Source organism: Vombatus ursinus, unplaced genomic scaffold, assembly GCF_900497805.2.
Source record: "Vombatus ursinus unplaced genomic scaffold, bare-nosed wombat genome assembly UNPS02014870.1, whole genome shotgun sequence".
Classification (NCBI taxonomy): Eukaryota; Metazoa; Chordata; class Mammalia; order Diprotodontia; family Vombatidae; genus Vombatus; species Vombatus ursinus.
The window spans coordinates 12,375,907-12,401,894 of record NW_020954648.1 but is presented as its reverse complement, the minus strand read 5'-3'; the positions used below and the strand labels follow the sequence as shown (position 1 = coordinate 12,401,894).

At 38.2% G+C, this 25,988-nt stretch overlaps 1 protein-coding gene across 1 annotated transcript in view; it reads right to left on the bottom strand.

The window, feature by feature from the left end:
- MGAM (maltase-glucoamylase) overlaps positions 1-25,988 on the bottom strand; it is a gene marked incomplete at its 3' end in the record, with an annotated part of 100,541 nt that overhangs the window by 35,343 nt on the left and 39,210 nt on the right. Inside the window, exons 16-32 of the mRNA XM_027842314.1 lie at positions 25,870-25,986; positions 22,310-22,464; positions 20,630-20,714; positions 20,168-20,224; positions 18,982-19,106; positions 13,080-13,168; positions 11,242-11,291; positions 9,332-9,499; positions 6,890-7,042; positions 6,398-6,598; positions 6,127-6,281; positions 5,072-5,240; positions 4,707-4,803; positions 2,733-2,845; positions 2,124-2,249; positions 1,623-1,751; positions 1,257-1,367 (exon numbers count right to left, since the gene is read on the bottom strand). Of these exons, the coding sequence (XP_027698115.1) occupies positions 1,257-1,367; positions 1,623-1,751; positions 2,124-2,249; positions 2,733-2,845; positions 4,707-4,803; positions 5,072-5,240; positions 6,127-6,281; positions 6,398-6,598; positions 6,890-7,042; positions 9,332-9,499; positions 11,242-11,291; positions 13,080-13,168; positions 18,982-19,106; positions 20,168-20,224; positions 20,630-20,714; positions 22,310-22,464; positions 25,870-25,986 (2,100 nt within the window). The remainder of the gene's footprint in view (positions 1-1,256; positions 1,368-1,622; positions 1,752-2,123; positions 2,250-2,732; positions 2,846-4,706; positions 4,804-5,071; positions 5,241-6,126; positions 6,282-6,397; positions 6,599-6,889; positions 7,043-9,331; positions 9,500-11,241; positions 11,292-13,079; positions 13,169-18,981; positions 19,107-20,167; positions 20,225-20,629; positions 20,715-22,309; positions 22,465-25,869; positions 25,987-25,988) is intronic.

The window sequence follows — 25,988 nt, the reverse complement described above, 5'->3', positions numbered from 1 at the left end:
CTAAAGGAAACTTCCTAGTGCCTCCCTCCCCCCCCCACACAGTCTCTGTTCATTGTCCTCTCCTCCTGGGTTCTCTCTTCTCCTTTGCTTTTTCTGACTGTTCTATTCTGGTTCTCCTCTTCTGGATCATCATCAATGTCCTCTCCCACTTATTGTGAGTGTTCCCCAAGCCTCTGTACTGGGCCCTCTCCTTTTCTAACTTTGAACCTTCTCAGTGATATCATCAGTCCCATGGGTTCAATTTTCATCTCTACATAAATGACTTCTCTATATAGATAACCCTCATATCTCCCCAGAGCCCCAGTTCCATATTACCAATTACTTGTTGGCTATCCCCCATGGGCATCTCAAATTCCACATGCACAAAATGAAACTCATTAAGGAAAAGTCCCTAAACCCATTTCTCTTTCAAACTTCTCTGTTTCTGTTGAAGACAACAATATCTTATCAGTCACATTGGTCTGCAACCTCAGAGTTAAAAGCAACTCTTCCCTCTCCCTCCTCAATCAACTCCTATTTCCAATTTCACTGCCAAGTCTAACCCCACAATTTCTCTAGAATCCAGTGTCTTCTCTACATTCACATGGTTACTATTCTCATCCTGGCCACCATCACCATCACCTTCGATCTAGCCTGTTGTGGCAGCTTCTTAGCTGGACTCTTAGCTTCTAGTTGCTCCCCTCTTCAATTCTACCCTGTTGTCTCCTGGATAAAAATGGAAGTTCCTTTTGGCTTTTAAAACCCTTAATAATCTTGTACTAGACTACCTTTCCAGGCTTATTGCAAACATTTCCACAATGTACATTCTGGTAAAATTTACTTGCTGTTCCTGAAATTTGGCATTCTATCTTCTGAATACATACATTTTTGTAGGTTGCTTCCATGCCTAGAGAAAACTCTACCTCTAACTTTCTAACTCTAACTTTGAGAATTCCTAGCTCCTTCAAAGCTCAAGTCCTATGAAATCTCCTATAGGAAGCCTTTCCTGATTCCTTAACTGTTATTGCTTTCTTCTCCTTCCTAAAATATGTTTATGTTAATCTGTTTATATGTTTTATTCTCTACCCCACTCCCAATAGAATATGAGCTCTCTGAGGGCAGGATATTTTATTTTTGTCATTGTATTTCCAACATCTAACACAATTACTTAGTTGGAGCTTAATCAGTGCTTGTTGGATTAGATTATATTTATCACAAAAACACTAACATTCCTTCATGTTTGCCTCCATAGGACAGAATCAACTCCCCAACTCTACCTTTCCCCAGACAATGTCGCTGTCATCTGGCCATTTGATGAACACATTATCCTGGAGTCCACGAGTGAATGCAGGATATGGCTGGGTCTCGTTGCCAGAAATGGCTGGGTCCTGGAATCAAAGGATAATAGTTACTTGGGGAAATCACAGTATCAGAGACAGAACTACTCATGGATAAGGATAACAGCAATCCCTCATAGAAGAAAAAAGAGTCATTAGCAACATCTGAGAGTCTCACACTGAACTTCAGAGCTGCTATGAATTCTGGGAAACATATTTTTCTTCTGTTCAGTTTCCTTAACTGTAACATAGTGATCAACATAACACACTACAATTCCCCTGACTTCCCCAAACGCAGCCACACACCAGAATAAGGATGACTCGCATCCCAGCTGCTTTCATTTGATTGATCAGATTGGGAAAGCCAGCAAACTTGGGGCTGAGAGTAAAGTCCAACTGCCGCTCCATGTAATCAATGTCTGCATACTGCACATCCTGAAGGAAAAGAAAAGGAAGGAGGCTGAGTGTCACTTTAAAGACATGACGTGCTTAACTCTCCATTAGACCAAGTGTATACTGTATATTCTCTTCCATGATGACTTCCATACTGGCATCCCCCAACATTCCTGCACTGCCTCTTCCTACTACCAGATGGCATACATTCAGATTATTCAAAACAATGTTAATAAACTTGAAGCAAAAACAGTAAGTAAAGCAAATCTAGCAGAAAAATATTATAACATTCCAAAATGAAAAAGAAAGTTATTTGAGCTGTCTATGCCATTATTCTACTAAGCAAATATTGTATGTTTCTGTCCTCAATTAACAAAATGAAAAAGACAATAAAAGGGAAATGAAGAGTCATACATAAGGGATCTGGGCTGCCACCATAGCATCATAAAGTTCAGCAATTTCAGCATCATTCTGGTATCCATAGCGACAAAGTTGGAACCCTAAGGCCCAGTAAGGTGTCATCACTGGCCGCCCAACCAACTGAAAAAGCAAGAACAGAAAACAGTTCAATCAAACAGTATTCCTTGGGGAGGAAAAATGTTTGGATCAAACAAAGAATACATGAAACCTTTTTCCATAGTCTTTTCTGGTGAGGAGTCACACAATCCAGGACCTCTAAAAGGCTACAGAACTATAGTTCTATAGAACTATAGGCAGGAAGTACTATGTAGATTTCTAAAAGAAATTCCTTCATTTGGGCATCCTTTTTAGGAACCCTGAAAATCTCTGCCATCTCTACACTTTCTAGTGCTTCAGAAGTATACATTCAAAGTCACTGTCATCTTGCAGAGGCAAGGAATTGCTTCCGAATTCACTTCATGGCCCTTTAACACTATGAGCCAATCTTCAAGAGAGACAAAGATGGTGGCCTCACCAGCAAGCTACATAAACCATTGTGCCCTTCACAAGGCTAAGTTCATACTTGTTACGTAAAGTTACTTGATGAATTGCATGATTTCCTACCTCTGTGTACTGCTGAGTGACGAGCTCTGGGGTTGGCCCCAAAACCATGTAAAAGTCCAGAATACCTCCCACAGTACGATATGTCAGTGCAGGGGTGGGCTGGAAAGTCACATCTGGAAAGAGACAGCAAGTATTTAGAGATACAGAATCAAAGACTGCAAGGTTGAACAGAAATCCAGGTCACCTTGTCCAGGTCATGTCTAAGCAAGAGCTCCCCATCAGCATCACATAAAGATGGTCATCCAAATTCCATTTTAATACTTACAGTAATGGAGGCTTCACTAGAAGCCCATTCTCTCTTTTGACAATTTTAACAAAATTTGACAAAATTGACTTTTTTTTCTTATGTAAAACTGATACCTGCCTCTCTCTAGTGTTAGATGAACTGGCAAACTTTCCAGATTCCAAATCTCCAGGAAGTTCTTCAAGCTAATATCTTTGCTTTGCATCAATGCTGCTCCATCCTCTTTTACCTACTTACTTTAACTTTCAACATTACTCTACCTGTCACCAAGACTTGAAAGCTAGCTTCAGGCTTGAAAGTAACCTTTGAGTCCTGCCTCATGTCCAGTAACAAAATTTTTCTGATTCTACGTGTGACATCCTTTGTAACTTTTCTTTACTTACCATCTTCCCCCGCTTCACAAGCCCTTATTACCTCTCTTATTACCTTGACTTTTCTAACTGGTTAATTCCAGTTTCACCCCACTTCCAATATATCCTACATAGTGCTTCCAATTAATCTTGTTAATACACAGTTCTTAAAATGCCGCTACCCACTGCCTAACTAAAAACATTCAAGCACCTCAGTCTGGCATTCAAAGCCCTTCACAATCTGGCTCTAGCATACATTTCCAACCACACTTCATATTATTCCCCCTCATAAACATTATAATCCACCCAAACTGGATTCTTCGTCATTGTCTGAATATATTTAATACTTTCCCACCTCTTTGCCTTTGCTCATGTTATTTCCTATTTCTGAAATGCCATCTCTACTACTACCATTATCTTTTTCTTTTTGAAGTACTCCCCACTCCTCAAAGATTTCAATTCTTTCATGAGTCCTTCCCTTCTACTTCTTATCTCCTTACCCCATAAAGGTCAAAAGTGATTTCTCCAAATTTTTATAGCACTTTGTTCACACTTCTTTTATATAGAATCATTTTTTGTTTTATAATTGTTATGTACATATAAAACATATTATATTATTTATATGTAAGTATACATGATCACATATATAATTATATATAACAACTGTTTTATATATGAATATATAACAGATATATAATTATTTATATAAACTTATACATAAAATTATATATACATTATATAGGTGCATATATATGCATGTATATATGTATATGTGTGTGTATATGTATATACATATATATACACATATATGTGTGTATATATGTATATGTGTGTGTATATATGTATATACATATATATATGCACATATATACACATCTATGTGTGTGTATGTGTATATAAAAAATCTCCCATACTAGACTGCAAGCAGTTTGAAAGAAGGGAATATATCTTTATCCTTGTTGTTATTGTTGTTGTTATTGTCATTATTGAGTCATTTTCAGTCATATCCAATTTTTTGTGACCCCCACAAGTTTTCTTAGCAAAATACTGGAGTGGTTTGCCATTTCCTTCTCCAGCTTATTTTACAGATGAAGAAACTGAGGCAAACAGGGTTAACTGACTTGCCCAGGGTCACATAGCTAGTAAGCATCTGAGGCCAGACTTGAACTCAAGTCTTCTTAAATCCAGGCTTAGCGCTCTATCCACTGCACCACCTAGCTGTCTTTATGTTTACATCTCCCTTAATATTGTACACAAAGGAAAAGCTCAAATAATGTTTTTCAAATTTAATGTAATTGGAAACCTGCTGGAACTGTTCCATTCAGAGGTTACCCAAAACTATACAGCCCAGAAAGGCCAATGAGGAACTTCCCATCTTACCCATGGCATTGCTATTGAGCAGGAGGACCCCATGGGCATTGCCATCCTCCTCCAGGCCCATGTAATAGGGGTGCACACCATAGGAATTCTTCTTGTACTACGGCAAAGAAGAAGAAAAAAAAGATCTTTAGAAACATTTTTCCCCTACCAGAAACCCACATGTAAATGGATACCAATTTTAGATCCTGATTCCTCTCTGAAAGTGGTTAAAGGTGTCAGCCCCAAAGGAGAAGGAAAGAGTTGGCTTCCTCTGTGTCAGAGCAGAACTCAACAGACTTGGGTGAGTTTAGATGAATGAAGCCAAGAGAGGATACATACAAACTAATATGGATAGACAGACAAAGAAATCTCAAAACCTTCCTTACCCCTGGGGGCTGGTCTCGCGCAAACATTCCCCATGTGTGCCAGTTCATATTTCTCCGGAATGTCGTGTGCTCTGTTTCCCCAAAGCCATAGATGTACTGGGATGGGAGGCGGTTAGAGATGCGTAGGAACATGTCATTAAAGGTGAAGCCAGGGATCTGAGAATCCCAACTGAAACACAAAAGTAGATATTTATTCTGGGGAAGATATTCTACCATCATCAAGTATTGTAAATTCCCTTCTTTAAAATAAAATTCATTTTTTAAAATAAAAGGCAATTCTATAACTCAAATACCAATATGTCACATATTCCATCATCCATTTTTCTCCTAACATCCTCAGCTCTGTGGGACTGCCTCAAAGCATGTTCCCAAGCATAAAATTTCAAAGGTCTCATGAGAATAGATCCCTCTGAAAGAACTCACTGGTCTGTTCCACACCATGCCTTCTCTACTTGGACCATCCCTTCCAACTCCTCACCATAGGTAATCTGATAATCCACACCAAAACCCCTCAGTTTTGATAAGTGGGCTACTGCCTTATCTTTCTAAGACCATTCCATGTCATACTCAAGTACTCATAACCCCTTCCTTTTCTAGCACCTCTTTATACAATGTCTTGCCCTATCTAACCTCCTTGAGGGTAGGAACTGTCTTGCTTATATTTATAGCACAGTACTTAGCACAATGCTTGACACATAATAAACACTTAATAAATGTTCACTCTATCTATCTATCTACATTCTAGAACCTGAACCCAGACTGTCACTTTAGGATAGTGTCTTCATAATAACAATTAAATTTACATAAACCTCTCAACTTTATAAAGTGCTTTCCTTGAAACTATTTCATGGAGAAGGTAATGCAAGGTTTATTATTCCCATTTTATTAATGATGAAACAGAGCATCAGAGAGGCTCCATGATTTTTCTGGGGTAGTAATGCTATATAGGTAATAAATGTAGGAACTAGCACTCAAGCTAATCTCAGTAAAAATTAATTTTTCAGGAATCGGAAGTTAGCTATCCTTTAATTTCATACCAAACTGGTTCTACTCACATTGTTGTGCCAGTGCTCCGACGTTTGATCTCAATCCCAAAAGGATTGCTCTTTATGAAAACGTCATAAAGCCGATTCTCAGAGGTGTCAGAGGGAGAGCTAGGGATGTTGAGGGGCACTGGGACCTCATACCTTTTGCTATTGGCATCATAGATCTAAAGTGAGAAAACATATTGTTCTAGCTTGAAGAAAAGACTGTTGGTCAAAGTCATTAAATCCTAAAATCTTAGAGTCATGGACCTGATTCATGAAACATGAAGAAGAAATTTACCTTAAACTGCAGCATATCATTCTTATGGTAGGTGACATTCAAACGGAGAGGATTCACGGGGGTAGAGGGCAGGCTGGGAGGATAGAGAGCTGAATCTAAGAAGAGATCAGCAGTAATGCCCGTTGGGTTGTACTGAATGTTACTGACAGAGTAGAAGAAATTGGTGACATAGCAGCTAGGAACTCCTGGAGAACTGGGCAACTGAAAAACAAGGCCAGGGTCAGATAAGGATGAATACTTGCACAGACTGAAATTTGGCTGGTTATTTATTTCTCCATAATTATCATTTGGTAACAATGCAAATTTATATCTTCCTACAACAAAAAGATTTACTAAGATATTCAAGGCCCCTAACCCAAACCCTATTGATTCCTTCTTTTTTGAGTCCCCATTAATGATTGGGGGCATGTGGTTGGTAAATCTAACCTTAGGATCATTGTAATCTTGTATCATCAAGGTTTCTTTGTCATTTATAATTATTATGCCTATTACCTCCCAGGCACAGCCACGAGCTTTGCAGTTTTCTTCAGAGACTGCCTGGTCCTCAGGATAACAGTCTATTTTGTCTACATCTCTGAATTTGAAACTCCATTCCACAGTGTATTCTCCTCCCAAGGAAAGTTCAAGCCCTGAGATGATGGCAACCTATGAAGAAATCAGGAGAGTGACCAAGAATGTCACACTTATTAGCCAAAGCCATTGTCAAGGTTCTTTCCTCTTTAAATCACTTTCTGTAGTGAGGTTCCCTTAAATGCCCCTCAAAATCCAGGACAGATGTCACAGATGCCAGAACAAAGTCTAAAAATTCAGTTGATGCCTGATTGTGAAGACCTCATAAGAAAGATGGCACAGATGTCACTGTCTCCTGAAGACACTGTAGCTATGTCTTCCTACAAATCCAGTTCAAACCTTACAGCTATGAACTGGGTGAAAGGAAACAACTGGGGATTTATAAATGAGAAGAGGTATCTGTCAGCAGCAGCATGTAGCCTCTCTCAAGTGTAGCCTCCTTCTAATCACATTCGGTAGACATCTTTTTCAGTTCTAAAACCTCATCGACCTCACTTCAGCATTTGAAGCTAAACCATAAACGATAGGGATTGGAACTCAATGGGAAGAACTATTTTGGTTTTATCCTTCTTTAAATTCAATCTTCTCTCAATTTTTCAAATGCTACATTCTCTGGTCCTTCTCCTATTTCTCTGACCATTCCTTCTGTTTCCTTCGCTGTCTCCTTTTCATCTTCTTATTCCTGTGGTTCAATCTTTTCCTGAAGGTTCAGTCTTTAGCTTTCTGTTTTTTATGCCCTCAATACTGGAGAGTTAATAATATATTCTCACTTTTTCAAATATTTCTACACTAATGTTCAAATTTATACCTATAGTCCTGAGCTCTACCTCCTGTTTAATCTCATATTATCAGCTGACTAAGAACATTTCTATGCCTCTAAATTATCCTAAGTTTCAATGTATTAAAAACCTAATTTACCATGTTCTTCCCAGAAGAAAGCACCTTCCCCAATTTCTCCATTACTCTCAATGGCATCATGACTCCCATGGTCCCTCAGACTCAAAACTTCAGTGCCTTCTTTGACTCCTCACTTTTGTCTGCACTAATCAGTCTGCAACTGGTACTTCTTTCTCCAAAATTTCTTCTGGAATTGTTCCTTACTTCCCATTCTCACTACCCTATTACAAATCCCATTTAATAGCTGGTTACAATAACCTGACTCACCTCCTCCAGCTCCAGGTCTCTTCCCTCTTAATTCATCCTATGCTCTACTGCCAAATCAATAGTCCTAAATCGCTGGTTTTTATCATATCACATTCTTGTTTGAGAACCTTTTATTGCTTCCATTGCCTTATTGAATCAATTCCAATCCCGGAATCTAATGTCTTTCACAACCCTCCATACAAGTAGTTTTATCTCTCATTTTACGAATGAGGAAATTGACGATCAGAGAGTTCAAATGACTTGTCCAGTTATTTCACTTTACCTATTCAACCTTTTTTCCTGATCCTCTCCAAAAATGTTCTTTATGCAGGGCAGCATGGAACAAAGGAAAAATAGTCTGCATTTGAAGTTAGTGGACCTGAGTTCAAATCCCACGTACTACCTTTGTTTGTTTTGTTGTTTTTTCTTGTTTTGCTAGGCAATGGGGTTAAGTGACTTGCCCAGGGCTACACAGCTAGTAAGTATCTAAGGACAGATTGGAACTGAGGTCCTCCTGACTCCAGGATCAATGCTCTATCCATTGTGCCACATAGCTGCCCCCACTTACTGCCTTTGGCAAATCACTTTTATGAGCTTCAAGTTCTTGACTTGTAAAATGGTGGTTGGACTGATCTAAATGATCTAAAATCTTAGATACAAAGGCATCACCTTCTAATTTAGCGCTTAATGTAATCCTCTCCTCAGGTCTCTGCCAATACCTTTCATTTATGCTGCAGACCACATTCTGCCTAAACCTCTATTCTTCATCCCACAGTCACTCCCAAAACTGCACCGATTTGCATCTCCATCTTTGCGGATAGAGATGGGAAGAAGAAAGAGGGTACAAGGTTGAAGCTAACTGTGAATAGGCTATGTGGGTGGAGAAAGGAGCTGGATCTGTGATTTCACTGGCATAGGGAACTTACAGATGAAAAACTTCCCAATGCAGTTTGACATTTCTCTACGATGAACAGTCTTAGAGCGCTATGAACTAAATATCTTAGACTAATGCTCCTTCAAATTCCTTAAAATCCCTATCCCTTCCTGGTCCTAGTTACTTCTGTACTTTCTTTCTTTCTCATGAGCAAAGATACCCATTCCCCTAGTAGATCTCAAAGGTTCCAGTGCTTTAGGGGCCACACTGACTTGGCAAACTGAAGCATCACCAGTCTGAGCATATTTCAGGACCTGGGACCTCACATCAAAAAAGTGGTCCTTTACCTTTAGATTTTCAATGTAAGTGACATTAGGAGAAGATTCAATGAGAACATTATTCTTCTTCACACTGATGTTGGTAGGTTCCTCTGTCCCAAGGATTTTAATCTCCTTAAATGCTAAATTATTTGCATTAATGTCAGATTGATGCAAAACCTTCACATCCAAATGGTTCTAGAAAAGATTCAAAAAACAGACCTTATTATACATGCTGATCCTCAAGTATTTTAAATATTAAATCCCAGGATGGCTTTTCCTTGCTGCCACCCAAAATAAGTCTGTGTTGTCTCAAAGTACATTCAAGGAATGTAAACTTTCTTAATGTTTTCCAGAATGAAACAATTTCATTCATTCACTCATTCATTCATTCATTCATTCATTCATCCATTCATTCATTCACTCATCCCATTCCATTCCAATCCATTTATTCATCAGTTCTTTGCTTAAGTGTCTAATTTGCCTTTCTTTTTGCTAGGAGCCAGAGAAAACACAAAGATAAATAAGATAGCGACCTCAAGCTCTCAAGAAGTTTACCTTTAGTAGAGTATATCTGCTGTCAAAATTCATAATATATTTTCTAATATTAAAATGATTTTGGATCAAATATTCCTGAGGTCTATTAATTTCTTAAAATAATTTGATAACTGTATTTCAATATGATTGATTTCCTTTATAATCCTATAAATTTTGTTACATGCATTTAAAATCATTATTCTGAGAAGCTCATAGACTTTAGCAGACTGCAAAAAGAGGCCATGGAACAAAAAAGGTTAAGAATCTCTGATTTAATAAAAGGTCAAAGGATATTAACAGGCAATTTTTCAAATGAAGAAATCAAAACTATCTATAGTCATATGAAAAAATTCTCTAGATTAGAGAAATACAAATTAAATCAACTTTGAGATATTATCTCGCAGCTATCAGATTAGCTAAAATCATAGAAGGGGAAAATGATAAATGTTGAAGGGATATGGAAAAATTAGGACATTAATATACTGTTGGTAGAACTGTGAACTGATCCAATAATTTTGGAGAGCAATCTGGAATTATACCCAAAGAGTTATAAAACTGTGTATACCCTTTGACCTAGCAATACCACTATTAGGCCTGTTTCCCAACATGATCAGGGAAAAAGGAAAAGAACCTCTATGTTCTAAAATATTTACAGCATCTCTCTTTGTGTTGGCAAAGAACTGGAAACTGAGGGGATGCCCATCAATTGGGGAATAGCTAATCAAGTTGTGGTATATGGTTGTGATGGAATACTACCGTGCTATAAGAACTTTTGAGCTGGTTGATTTTAGAAAAACATGGAAAGACTTGCATGAAATAATGAAAAGTGAAGTAAGCAAAACCAAGAAAATACTGTACATAGTAACAGCAATATTGTTCAAAGAATAATTGTGAAAACCAAGTTACTCTGAGTGCTATAAATACTCAAATCAACTATAAAGGAACTATGAAGAAAGATGCTATCCACCTCCAGAGAAAGAAGTGGTAAACACTGATAAAGTACATATAGTATGGTTTTATATATATTTATAAATCTGCATCAAATGGTGGCCTTCTCTAGTGTGGGATGGTGAGGGAGAGAAGAAGACAGTTTGGAACTTAAACTGTAACAAAAAAAAAAAGGAGAAGAATTATTAGGAAGGAAAAAAAGAACCCCTGATCTATACTAACAGTCTTTTTCAGAATCACATGTTACATGTATACATATTAATGTTGTTATATATTAATATCAATATATATTACATATCATAAATTTGAGTATTGACCATCAATAAGTGCTGTGTAACAATAAGCACACAGAGACACATATGCACCTATGCACACATGCTCAGGTTCACACAAAGACCTACACATACACACATATATACCCATAGTCATAGAGCTGTTTTTTAAAAGTCACTCACTTGGGTGAACAAAAACTCATGCAAGATGTAGGCACCACTCTCTATAGTACCTGAAAGAGAGATAAATAATAGTCAGACTCTGGACATAGTAGAAATTTTGAATTATAGATAGAGAATTATCCATTCATGATGACACCTAGGAGAGCATAGATGGGATGAAAAATTCATTGTCCTTAAAGCCCCAGGCCCTAGACACTAAGCCACTGAGTCCAGGGCTTTAGGACTATGTTATTCTTTCCAAAGATCCCCTTCCACTTTCACCTTCACCTTGAAAGGTTAAACATAAAAATTTCCTCTCAAGTGTCCCCCATGGAGATACCCCAAGAATTTAATCTAGAATGAAAATATTGGGTGCATCAATCCCAACATTAGATGTTCCAGGGTTATATAAATCTTTAAAAAAATATATCAGCTTATGTGTGCACTCACCACACAGATGTACTTTTAATGAATGACTGTGCTCACACTACCAGCAATATTTGGCTATGAACAAGTTTGGGCTCATCTTTGATGTTATTAATGTGGGTACTCCCTTCAATATGCATATTTCAATCCATCCATGTCTACCTATTCTTTGCAGTTCTTGTCTATATTCTCCTGTGAGTCTACTGCAGGAGGTCAACCCAACATACCAAGGACCTTTCTCATATTCTCTTGACAATTCTCTTTCACTCTATGAGTAGCCATCTTTTTCCCTCTATCGTTTTTTTTTTACTGGTCAAGGACTTCTCTGATAAGATGAAAGGAATTTCTGGGTGCATGTCTACAACTAATTTCAGTGGAAATTTTGCAGATATTTCCACAAGTAGTCTGTGAATTATTGGATGAAAACTGATAGCAAGAGGAAAGATGTTAAAGGGATTGAAGAGTTTGCCTTAACACCTACTGGGAAGTTTCTGCTGTCTTCTCCATTATTACATTTAAAAACTGAGATAAACAGAAAGATAAGGTTCTGAGAATGATCAATTTATGTTAGACTAGCAATAAGTAATAAATGAATCAACAGCCTCGCTCAATGACCAAAAGACCACGTGGTAGGGCTTACTAGCCTTCGTACAGTTTAGGTAAATGTAAGAGAACCAAGAGTATAGTTGGGTAGGTGGGGAAGACAACACAATTGCTTATAGGGTACACAGCATCATGGGGGTAGGGACAATGTGACTGGTTACATCAAGGAAAGTGGGGTTAGTGACCATTTCCCTTCGTCATTAAGGAATGGTGATGAATTTTTGGGATCCATCTGCATGTTGCAGACCTTGTTCATGGATATGAGTTAGCAGACTCCCTGGTGCCTAGAAAGGTTTATTAGGGAGACAAGACCTTCCTTAAATTGTGCAAGGACAATGCAGGGACAATCTCTTAGAGTTAGCTTCAAGACTTAAAGGTAATAACAGATGTCTTGTTATTTACCCAACAGCTAATGGTAAAGAAGAATGACAATCCTTTCTTTTAATTACAGTGACTTATGGTCAGACTGACATTTATACTCACTCAGAGGGGAAAGCTACATTCCTGCACTTAACTAAAGGGTATAGATAGGGAACTTAAGCAGATACAGAATCTATTACAATATGAAATCAATACAATATAGAATCAATTACAAAGTAGAATTAGTTTGAATTTCTCACCCTCCTCCCCTCAGGATCCCATTCTTACAACATAAACCACTCATTCTTAAATGGTGATCATTAACTTTCTTAAAGAACTAAATGCCTGGAAAAGATTCTCACTCCAGTTTAGAGACCATAGGAGACTAATGGAGTTCACAGAACAAGACTATAGGTTTGGAGAGACACATCCTGGCCTGTGACTCTGTCATAGTCCAGGGAAGTGCTTACCTTTAGTTTCTCCATCATCCCAAAAAAGTTCTCCTCTAGCTTTCTTATTGTCATCGAGGGCAATGATAAGACCAAGAGGATTCTTTCGGCTGCAGAAAGGAAGATCAAGTTGAAGGACTAAATCTTGCTCTAATAAAGACTGGCACATTATCTGAGAATAACACCATCAGAAATTTTTCTCCACAAGTAACAAAAGTCGTTAGCACTAGGCAATCTGGTTTTTGCTGTAGTACAGTGGAAAGAGGGCTGAATTCACAGTTGGAAGTACTGATTTCCAATCCTGGTTCTGCCACCTGCTGTTTGACCTTAGACAAGTCCCTTAATCTCTCTGAGACTGTTCCTCAGCTGCAAAATGGGAATTATACTTGTACTACCTACCTTAAAGAGAGCTATGGGGAAAGTTCTCAGTAAACCTCAAAAGTTCTAGATACAGGAGGAAACTAACAGGCCATTTAGTCCAACACCCTCATTTTATAGATGAGGAAACTGAGGCTCTAAAAGATTAAGTGATTTGCAAAGGTCACACAAGTAAACAGGAAAGATGGGATTTGAACCTAGATCTTCTTACTCCAGAATTAATTTTCATACCAAGCTACCTCCTACAGCTATAGAATTATGAATTGTAACCCCTTTCCTTGATATAGAAAATATCAAAAAGCCTCCCATTGCAATTAATCCAGCTACTCAAGTCACTGTCAAGAACAAAAATTGAACATCAGCTAATAGAGAATTCATTAGATGTATGTATACATGTGTGGTTTATTTTAAAATAAGAAATCAAATTTTATTTTTCCTCTAGTTAGATTTGTGATCTCTAAGTCATTGTTGTTATATTTGGGATTTCAAAGGGAATAGAGAAAGTTATCAGAGAGGAGATGGTCAAATATTTTCCTAATTTTGATAAAGGAGAAGAAGCTATATTCTGGAAATTGTGGATCAGAAAAAAATGATGCTCATTCCTGGCCATATTTCAAAACTAATTCTTTACAGTAACTCCTGAGCCGTTCATTTACTTCCCATGTCTTTTTAATTCTTCCAAGTCATGGCCATTAGTTTAAAAAGATGAAAATACCAATGGGCAGAGCCAAGACTGTGAGTGAAAGCAGTGACGTGCTTGAGCTCTCCCCCAAACCCTGCCAAATACCTGTAAAAAATGGCTCTAAACAAATTCTAAAGCAGCAGAACCCACAAAAAGACAGAGCCAAACAAATTTCCAGCCCAAGATAACCTGGATGGTTGATCAGAAAGGTGTATCGTGCTGGGCGGGGAGAGGAGCACAGTTCGGCCTGGGCGTGCAGGCCGCAGCGACCCTGGAGCAGAACTCAGAGGACTAAATCACAGGCAGCTGTGGTGGTTTCCAGACTTCTCAACCCACGAATGCCAAAGACAACTTAGAAGGTCAATGGGAAAAGTCTGTGACTGCAGTGAGAGAAGGAGCTAGGTCTCAGCCGCAAGTCCTGAGCACGGCCTCTGGGGCAGCGGCTGCCTCCTGAGCTGCCAGCCCACAGACTGAGGGGAAATCGAGTGGCTGATCAGAGGGAGATTGTAGGGATCTCTTTGCCAGTGCTGAGGCAGGAATCTCTTGCTTTGCCAGTGCTTGGATCTGGGTCACAGTTCTGAGGGGTCGTCCTGGGGCAAGGTGGAGCACTGGCTTGGTGGAGCTTGTTGTGGCAGTGGAGAGGAAATACCTTGACCCTTATCATACCATCCTGGAAGAACTGAAAATTTACAGGTCCCTAGAACTATCTCTGAAAACAGCCTTACAAATCCCTGAAGCTTGGGACAGTACATTCTCCACATTGGAAGCAGCCTCTTACCTTAACAAAGAGTTTAAAACTCAAGTAATTGGCTGGGACCATGAGTAAGCAGCGCAAAAAGAGTCAGACTATATTATCTTACTTTGGTGACAAAGAAGATCAAAACATACAACCAGAAGAAGACAACAAAGTCAAAGCTCCTACATCCAAAGCCTCCAAGAAAAATATGAATCAGTCCCAGGCCTTGGAAGAGCTCAAAAGGGATTTTGAGAAGCAGTTAAGAGAAGCAGAGGAAAAACTGGGAAGAGAAATGAGAGTGATGCAAGAAAATCATGAAAAACAAGTCAACAGCTTGCTAAAGGAGACCTAAAAAAATACTGAAGAAAATAACACCTTAAAAAACAGCCTAACCCAAATGGCAAAAGAGGTGCAAAAAGCCAATGAGGAGAATGCCCTAAAAGGCCAAATTGGACAAATGGAAAAGGAAGTCCAAAAGATTACTGAAGAAAATACTTCCTTAAAAATTAGAATAGAGCAATTGGAAGCTAGTGACTTTATGAGAAATCAAGACATTGTAAAACAAATCCAAAAGAATGAAAAATTAGAAAACAATGTGAAATATCTCATTGGAAAAACAACTGAACTGGAAAATAGATCCAGGAGAAAGAATTTAAAAATTATCAGACTATCTGAAAGCCATGATCAAAAAAAGAGCCTAGACATCATCTTTCAAGAAATTATCCAGGAAAACTACCCTGATATTTTAGAACCAGAGGGCAAAATAGAAATTGAAAGAACCCACTGATCTCCTCCTGAAAGAGATCCCCAAAGGAAAACTCCTAGGAATATTGTAGCCAAATTCCAGAGTTGCCAGGTCAAGGAAAAAAATATTACAAGCAGCCAGAAAGAAACAATTCAAGCATTGTGGAAACACAATCAGGGTAACACGAGATTTAGCAGCTTCTACATTAAGGGACCGCAGGGCATGGAGTATAATATTCCGGAGGGCAAAGGAGATAGGATTACAACCAAGAATCACCTACCTAGCAAAAAGATGAAAATACCAACTGTACCACACCCCAAATCCTTCCATTTCTTATCCAAAACAAAGTCTCTTGAAAGATATTCCAGAGTTCTGCATACTGTTTCATTTGTAACTACACATATCAGCAGAAATGGTATCAACTGTCTAGTGAAGGCTTTCAGGGTCTTCTTGCTCTTAGATTCATGCCCAAGAAGAGAATCCATCAGATTTGCTTTGTTAGGTTTATACTTCTCTTGTGCCTCCCAGTATACCAATGATATCTCTTTCTTTGTGGAATAGTAATAGGATCTCTCTATTTCTTCCTTTAGGAAACAGTAATAGGATTTCTCCTTTTTCCCTGGACCATGAGAACAGTGCTGCTCCTTCAAAATGTTGAGAATTAGCCACCAAAATAACTTTACACTTGGCATATAGTTCCAAGGGCCCAGAAGCTCTTCTCTCTGGTTTTCTTCACATTTTCAATCTACCCACCTCTTCATAATGCCTTTCCTCCAGCTCCTCAAAATGATTTTCCTTTTGACTTCTTTCCTGGAGCACCCCCCCCCTTTCCCTCCTCCCATCCTCTGTAAGAACCTTTCACCCTCTTCAATAGACTAAAATATGGAAAGTTGTTCCTCAAGCTTTTTTTCTTGCTCTAGTCAGAAGACCACCTTAAACTCACAACAGATATAAATAGGTTAACTCAGCCAGAAGAGGAATTCTAACAGTCCCTTTTGTTCTCATTTGTAAGACCTCTAGCTGACCCAGGAGTCCTTCTTGGTTTCCTTAGTAAACTTGACTTTTGTCTTGACACTGGAATTTGATGACAATGGAGGGGAGAGTGAGGCTAATGACTTTTTGGAAGCTCTACCACACTTAAATCACCCTCATAATGTCCTCGGTCCTCTTCTGGAACAAAAGACAAACAATAAACAAACAAAACAAAACTTCCCTAGTAACCTCATTTTTTTGTGATGATTCTGGATCATAAATGTGTCTGTAAAGGTTGTTCTAAATTTATTGCAAAGCATCCCTCCTCTTCTGTCAACCTGCTACTGTGGGTAGCAGTTAGCAACATGTAAACTATATTTTTTAGAACATCCATGCTTACGTGTGACTTATTGTGACAGTCACAAGTAGTATATGTGTTATTCTACAATATTCTGCTTACCTGTTCCCCCTTATTTCTATACCTGTCTCCAAGTGTTCCTAGATCCAGAAAGGCTATATTTTTAGCTTCAACATGAGACAACTATATTTATAATCTATCATTTATATACACCACGATATATACACATATGTGTGTACATAAATACACTCCTATTGTTTATACTGTTATTGGTTAATGTAACCATTTGGCCTATGCATTATTGTGATTTTAGAATCACCCTCAGGCTGTTTCCCAGTTCTCCTTGCAAATTATTCCTTACTATTTCAATCATAAGGACATAGCTCCAATAAATCTCCACCACAGTATTACTGTTCTATGGTTTTCAGAACTATCAGACCACACTTAACACAAAAATAGAAAAGCTCATATAATCACAGTTGGTAGATATATTTAACTAACCCATGGCTCTTGACAGCCATAAATGCTTATCTGCCTGTAGTGCCATACTTATTCAAGATAATTAAGCATCAAAGGACCCCACAAACCACAAGAATGTCATGTGATAAGGACAGTGGCAGGGAGCCCAATCTAAAGCACCAATAGTGATGAAAAAACATACTGAGAGTTGATCACATAAATTCATTTGTTGACATTCTTTGGGAGAGAAAAAAATAATTCTCTAGACTAAAGTAAATAGGTAGACTTGTTAAAATCTGTAATAAAAATATATTTATTCTTTTTTCAAACTAAAGTTGGAAAGCAAAGTAATTCATAAAAATCATTTTTTCCTCATTTTCAAGAATGGGGGAAAAATGATACCTTCCTGAGGGTACTTCATCTAACAGGAAAAAAAGGAATATTGGTTTCCATGGAGTAATACTGTCACCTTGAGGATTTTTAGGATATTGCCACTAAAGACTTTTTAAAACTTCTATCTGACTGATTACTGCATTTCTTCCTTTTGATCTATGCTGTATATCACTTCTAGATCAATCTTCTTTGAACATGACTATCAAGTCACACTTCATCACTCAAAAATTTTCAATGGCTCCCTGCTTCCTTCATTTGCCATACTTGAAATTTCAAGGCCCTCTTTCCTCAAATTCCAAATTAGCTCTCCAACCTATCCCCAACACACCTCTATCACCTAGACTGGCTTAACTCTCCTACCAGGACTTGAATGTCCTAATTCACTGCTCACTACACTATATAATAGCATCTTCTATAAGACTTGTGGACAGCAAGATGGCACAGTGAATAGAGTGTCAGGCCTGTAGTCAGAAAGATTCCTCTTCCCAGTTCAAATCTGGCCTCAGGCTCTTACTAGCTGTGTAACCCCGGGCAAGTCACTTCACCCTGTTTTCTTCAGCTTCTTCATCTGTAAAATGAGCTGGAGAAGGAACTGACTATCTACTCCAGTATTTTTGCCAAGAAAATCCCAAACGGGGTCACAAAGAGTTGGACACAATCAAAAAATAACAATAAAAATAAGAGTTGTAATTAGTGATTAGGAAGCTCAAAGATAAGAAAGGATAGGTCATAGGAGCATAGGATCATAGAACTTGATATGTAAAGACTGATGACTTAATTAAGACAGAAAATAGAACCATGGCTTTAGAGGTGGGTATTTTAGAGATCATCTTGTCAAATCCCATTCATCTTACAGAATAAGAAACTGAGGCTTATAGAGATTAATTGACTGGTACACAGTTAGTAAATGGCTAACCTATGGGCAGATCCTTTGACCGCAAGTCAAGCATTCTTTCTATGTGCCACACACAGAACTCCAAAAACATGCTATTGGGTGAAGTACCAAGCCAATAATTTTCTCAGAAAGAACTAATATTGAAAGTTAAGACTGAATGACAAATCTGTTGATTAGTCCCTTCCCTCCACTCATTGGGATGAAGGAGCCACAATGCCCTTTTCAAGGTGATTTACACAACTATGCAAGGAAATGGCCAGCCAAAAACCAACCCTGGAAATGAGACTTAGCCTTGAACATAGTACCTGGCTACTGTGGTGATGGCTGGCTGCTGCGTGGGGAAAATATATCCCCCTCGAAGATGGAGTCCAATTTTGTCTGGTGGGAGTAACATCTCAACATTTTCTTTTCTCCACGATGTTTGGTTACCCTGATTGGTACAGAAGCAAGAGTAGGTTGCATTAGGAATTGAGTCACCTGTCAGTTACCTGCTTTGTAAATTATCCATGCTACACTCCCTATCCTTCTTCCATTCAGTTGAGTCTCAGGCTTTGGCATAAAGACTACAATGCCAGTATCACTTTGTTATCATAACAGTATTGTGGGTTTACACCATAGATAGATAGATAGATAGATAGATAGATAGATAGATAGATAGATAGATATAACATAAGGTATTGTGGATTTATACCATAATCAGAGAAGTTAGTATAATCTGAATACAAAAACAATTCCCAAAATCTATCTAATAGCCATAATATTTGTGCATAAAACATTGCTTCCTTCTCCCCCTTTTTTGCAAAGATGGGGGACTAAAGGTATGAAACACTGCATAAATACACTGTCAAATTTGGTTGAAATCAAGTTTTGGTGAACTGCTCTTTTTCTTCTTATTTTTTGTTTTAAGAAATGGATCTATGGGAAAAGGAGGAGAAAGGGATAGATTTGGAAATGTAGATGATGTAGAAGCAAAAGATCTAAGTTTTTCAAGATATTCCTCTTCTATTACTCTTAGTTTCTTAGCTGAAGCTCAATTTAATCATCATGAGAAGAGTTTAAAGTGTATAGTCACCAGGTCATCACTATCACTGGATTGTCTGCTCTAAGATCAAAGAGATACCATGCTTCTTCTGTCTCCCCTCACGTCCCCAGGCTTCACTATGGAATCTCAGTGCAAACACAGTAGTGTATATTGTTTGATACAATTGGTCTGCTGGGTTTTGATGAACCATCCCCCCCCCCTTATTTGTTGTCATAAAAAATGTCTTGCTAGGTAGGTGAGATATATAATCAAAACTAAAGGTGATATAAAACCAAAGGATTCACATTTTTTAAAAGAAAAAATAACACTAGGAGATATCTCAAGGGCAGAGTTGGCTAAATTTCTCTCACAGTTACATTCTCCTATCCCTGCCCCTACCCCTATCTCCCAGGAAGAACTTTTTAAGAAATTGCATTCACCGGGGAATCTGAATAATCAGATCTACTTACAGTTTCATAGTCATACCAGATAGCATCAGGCATATATGCTGTCACGTTCCTAGCCCCCTGAAAGGAAAGCAAAGCCAAGCATTACCTTTCATGTCCCTGAGATGAAAAACCTTCCCTAACACACTTCCCAACTGCCCTCTCCCTTTCACCCCATCCCCTACTGAAGCAGGAATGTTCTCTCCACTCAGTAATCCAAAGCATCTGCATGTAGATTCCCCCCTATATTAACGATAGAAGCAACTTCAGGGAAGAAACAAAGACAGTCCTCTGAAGGGTGAGTTTGAGAAAGTGGAAATCCCAAGCAAACTGAAGATTTGTCATCAGAATTTGGCTAAACAGGTATTTGTGAAATACTTAGCACATAGTGGGTGCTTAATAAATGTTTATTGATTGATTGATTGGTTCCCAGAAGAGCAGGGGGATGAGCTGAAGATAATATTGAGAACTTATAAAAAAGCTTACCTCATCCAGAACAGGAGTGATGAGAAGTCCAGGCCCCCACAGAAACTGTCTATATACATCCCAAGTATAATTGTCATTATAGAACCTAAGAACCAGAGACAGGAGAGATAATTAATATCACTTGTTATTGCTAGTATTTCTCAAGGATCTGGGTTATTACGTGGCATCACAAGGAAGAAAAATGGGACCAACTCTAAGCAAAACATCAAAGTATATCTTTGGTACCCATTACTACCCTTTTCAGAGGTCCTATGTGCTCCCACTTCCTCCCCCAGTCTCCATCCCCTACTGCAGTACCTATCTAGGGCTAGGTTTCCTAGGAAGTGTCCCTTATTCTAAGGATCTTTTTGTTAGCATCCCCCCACCTCTCCAACTCACTTTCTTATCCCCACTAACCCATAAAAATTTTCAGCTGGCTGTTAGACCAAATAGATGTGGTTAAACTAATTCAAACACGACTTCAAGTATATAATTGATATCATATTGCTTGATTTCTCAATGGGTGGAGGAGGGACTGGAAGAAGGAATTAAAAATAAAAATTAAATGAAGTAAAAAATGAAATTAAAAATTTCAAAAAAATTTAAATGAATGTTAAAAATAAATAGATTTTTTTAAAAATGTCAATGATTGAGTCACCTTTCTCAAAGATATTTGAATTTTAATAAGGTAGATAAGATATGGTCCTATAGGTAGCAACACCTTAACTTAAAAGGAATAAATCTCTAGGGGTATAAAACAAGTTTCCAAATCAGACTGAAAAAGGAGAAGTTTTCAAGGGGGGGTGTCTTTCCTAACACACTTTATATTAAACTGTCTCCCCATGTGGGACCAGTGAAACCAGATAAAAAAGCACTGTTCAAGCATTCTACTGGCAAAGAAGTCATGGAGTATGTCTATACCATGGACAGTGTGATAATTTGCACGAAAGTGCCACCCTCATTCACATGGAATGTTGTTGTTCAATTGTTTTCCATTATGTCCAACTCTGTGTAATTCCATTTGAGGTTTTCTTGGCAGAGATATTGGAGTGGTTTGCCATTTCCTTCTCCAGCTTATTTTATAGATGAGGAAAGTAAGACAAACCGGGTAAAGTGACTTGCCCAAGGTCACACAGCTATTAAGTGTCTGAGGCCAGATTTGAACTCAGGGAGATGAGTCTTCCTGACTCAGGATCTGCATCCTTATCCACTGCCATACCTACAGGCATTTCATGGAATATTATCAGCCCAACCCACACAAGTGTGCCCATGTCACTGACTTGCTCAAAAATCCTTCTTTGGCTACAGGATAGAGTAGACTATCAATTCAGGCCCTCCCAATTAATAGTATGCCTATATGTTAGTCCAGTTAGGAAATTCCCGCTGAAATCCAATTTAAAAACCACTTAGTCAATGTAAAATTTGATGTATGTTTGAAAAAATAAAAAAGCTATATACAGTAGGCTCAATACTTCACATTCATCCTCTTTTATCTGTTTTCTATATCTAGAAATATAGTTTAATTTTGATGATGACTACCAAGTTCATAATATTCTATCCATCTATTTTGTACAAGAAATCACTTGGTAATCTCAGGAATTGCTTTCAGTTTTTACCTGAACATTTGGTACCATGTAGACCTGGTCAGAGCTAACAATGTTTTAACATATCAGAATTCAAAATGAAGATCAGGAAACTCACTCATGTAGAAGAGGCCGGGCTACAGTGTCCCCCCTAGTGTGAGCTCTGAAAAAGAGGGTATAGAGATATGGCAGCAGAGTATAACGGATGTTCAGATAGTGTCTGGAGGTATTCAAAAGAAGAGAATCTTCTCCAAATGCAGCAGGATCCTGGTCCTAGGAGTAAAAGGAGCAATATCTGTCATTACAGATCACAAAACATGAAAACGTCCACTGTATCTTCTGTGTGAAATACCAGTGTTCCACAACACTAGTCTTGAGCAAGCCTAGAACACAAGGGGAACCTACTGATGTTATGACCAATTATACTCCAAAAAAGAAAAGAAAAAGGTCGAAAAAATTAAGTAATTGACTTTAGTTAAAAAGAAGTTATTCTCTTACACTGCTATTTTTCACGCAACACACTCCATCTCTGGATTCCAGGCATTTTCAGCGGCTGTCCCCCATGCCTAGAATACTCTCTTTTCCTCTTTATATCAGACTCCTGGCTTCCTTCAAGTCCCAACCAAAATCTCATCTCATACAAGAAGCCTTTCCAGATTTCCCTTAATTCTAGTGCCTTTCCTCTATTTTTGTTCTTTTTTTTGGTAATTTTTTTATTTTAAACAAATGCAAAATAAGGAAAGAAAAAAGAAAAAACATGAAAACTAAAATAATACCATAATATAAAAGAAAAAAGGTAGTCATGTACACAGCAGAATGTGAGAGAGGATTCAAAATGTACAGCAATAAATTTCCATTTCAAGAAAGCCTATATAATAAATACTATGCATTGTATTGGGAGCTCTCCATCTTTTCTTTGCTTTCTTTTAAGTTTTCTTTTGTTCTCTTCTGTGCACTTTTTACTTTGTTCTTTTTTCCCCCTTCCTCCTCCCACTCCAGAAGGCTACAATTAAATGTCAAGATATATGTATGCATGCATGCATGTGTGTATGTATGTATATATTTACACACAAACATATGCATATAGACATAGACATATACACACAAAGATATACACATATACATAAAAACACATACATAATATGTATAATCAATAATCATAGTCATATATAGACATATACATTCATACACATCTACGTAAGACTGTACTATACTCATTTATTCTCTGTTTCTCTGAGGATGAATAACCTCTTCCTTCATAAGTCCAAATCTTTCCATATTTTTCCAAGTACCCCAACTCGTCATTTCCTACACCACAGCAATATTCCCACCTTATACTGTCTAGTTGTTTTAAATAGTCCCAAGATCATGATTAACACCACTGCTCCTTTTTCTCTAACAAATTCTACTCCTGATCTTTATTTTATATTTGTGTGTATCTCTTATTTCCTATCTCTCCTGACTCCTCTACTTTACTTCTACCCTCTATCTTGCCCTCCTATTACTTAACTCCCTCCAAAGATCTCTCCCTTATCCTCCCAAGGATCCCTCCCTTATCCTCCCATTCTCATTAATCTAAACACCCTTCTATATCCCTTTAACCTATTCCCTCACCCTTCCCTCTAATGATTCCTCCCTTATCCTCTCCCACCTCTTATCCCCTTAGTATTTTCTTTCTGAATTTAGAAAACTTCTATATTCTTATATATATGTATATATGTATGTATTGTTCACTCTTGAACCCATTTCCAATGAGAGTAGGGTTCCAGAACTAACAGCCCTCCTCCCCCATCTAATTCCTCTGTGTCAGTTCTTCCTCTCACACCTCATTTGTATAAGATCTTTACTCTTTTTAGCTGTTCCTTGACCATATTATCTTTTAGAATCACATAATACTCAGCTCTACCCGATTCTTTCTTATGAACCACCTCTATTATTACTCTTCAGTTGTATCAGTCACGTCTGACTCTTTATGGCCCCATTTGGTGTTTTCTTGGCAAAGATATTGGAATGGTTTGCCATTTCCTTCTGCAGTTCATTTTACATATGAGGAAACTGAGGCAAACAAGGTTAAGTGTCTTGCTTAGGTCACATGGCTAGTAAGTATCACAGGCCAGATTTGAACTCAGATCTTCCTGACAACAGGGCCAGTACTCTGTCTACTGTGCCACCCAGCTTCCCCCTTCCCTCTATCGGTTATCTCTAATTTATTCTGCACACAGTTGTTTTCTTATTGTCTCCCCCTCCTTAGACTTAAAGCTCCTTGATAGCAGGTACTGTTTTCTGCCTTTGTATCCCCAGTGCCTGGCACATAGTAGGTGCTTAATAATATTTATTGTCCAACTTTCCCTCCTCCTCTATTGTCTCCTTTTTTTGTTTTGTTTTATTCAGTTTCTCCCTGTTTGAGTACATTGCCTTTTCATAGGATCCCAAAAACTATAGCTGGATGGCGCCAAGGAAATCATTATCGAGTCAAATCCTCTCATTTTACAGATTAGTGACTTGCCCACCCTCTTCCTATCCTTGTGCCTTTGATCAAGAAGAGAACACCCATTGCTTCAAATTCTTCATCACCCATTCGCTTTTCAGCTTCCTGATATTTCATTTCTAGCTTCACTTCTATCCCCAAACTGCCCTCTCCAAAGGCTCCAAGGACCAAACCAATGACCTTTCTCAGTCTTCATTCTCTTGCAGCAATTGTCATTGACATATTGAAGCAGATGCTATGTTACAGGAGGCATTTCTGAATGAGGTAGGAGATGCAGCTAAATGACCTTTACAGGACCAACTCTGAAATTCTATGGTTGAATTTCTTAATTCCGTTAGAAATGGAATTAGAACAATGGCAAGAAATAAAACTAGTAATAAAGCCAATTTATCCACTCATGAATTAGTAATAATTGCTATGGACTTTAAGATTTTCAAAGTATTTTATAGATATTATCTGGGAAAATCATTTTGGTGGCTGTGTGGTGAAATGCTGGTGGTGGTGGTGGTGGTGGTAAATTTGAGGAAAGGAGACCTTTTAGGAGACTATTATAATAGTCCAGATGAGATCTGCTAGGAGCCTAAAGTAAGGTTGTGGCAATGTGAGTAGAGAAAAGATGGATATGAGAGATGATGTAGAGTTAGAAACAAGATTTGCTTGAACATGTTGGGGTGAATGAGTGAAGAATGGAGGATAACACTAAGGTCGTAAGCAGGGTGACTAAAAGGATGAAAATATCTTTGACAGAAATAGGAAAATTTGGAAGAAGAGGAAAGAAAATGGAATAAGCATTTCTATAGCATCTACTATGTGTCAGGCACTAAGTGCTTTACAATATCTCATTTGAACCTCACAACAACCCTGAGAGATAGGTGTTATCATTATCCCTGTTTTTACTTGAGGAAAATGAGTCATACGTCTACAGGTTAAGTGATTGCTCAGGGCCCCACAGCTAGGAAGTATCTGAGGCCAGATTTTAATTCAGGACTTCCTGACTCCAGGTCCCAGGCTCTATCGACTGGAGCCTGATAGGGACTACTCTAAACCTGTCTATAGGGTCATTTTCTTTTTTAAGTTAGCCCAAATGTAAGAGATCATTGAGGAGCGTCAGTGAACAAACACCATGGTGGGGAAATTAGACTTTCCTAATTAATCCCAAATTCTCTTGATAATACTCTTGAAAAGTTTACCTTATACCCTTGACCATTGTGATTCCTTGAAAATGGATAAAATGCCCCAAGCTGCATCCACCGCCTGCATAGTTCTTCTGAGGCATCATTAGCATAACCACAGATGTCAGGGCCCACCT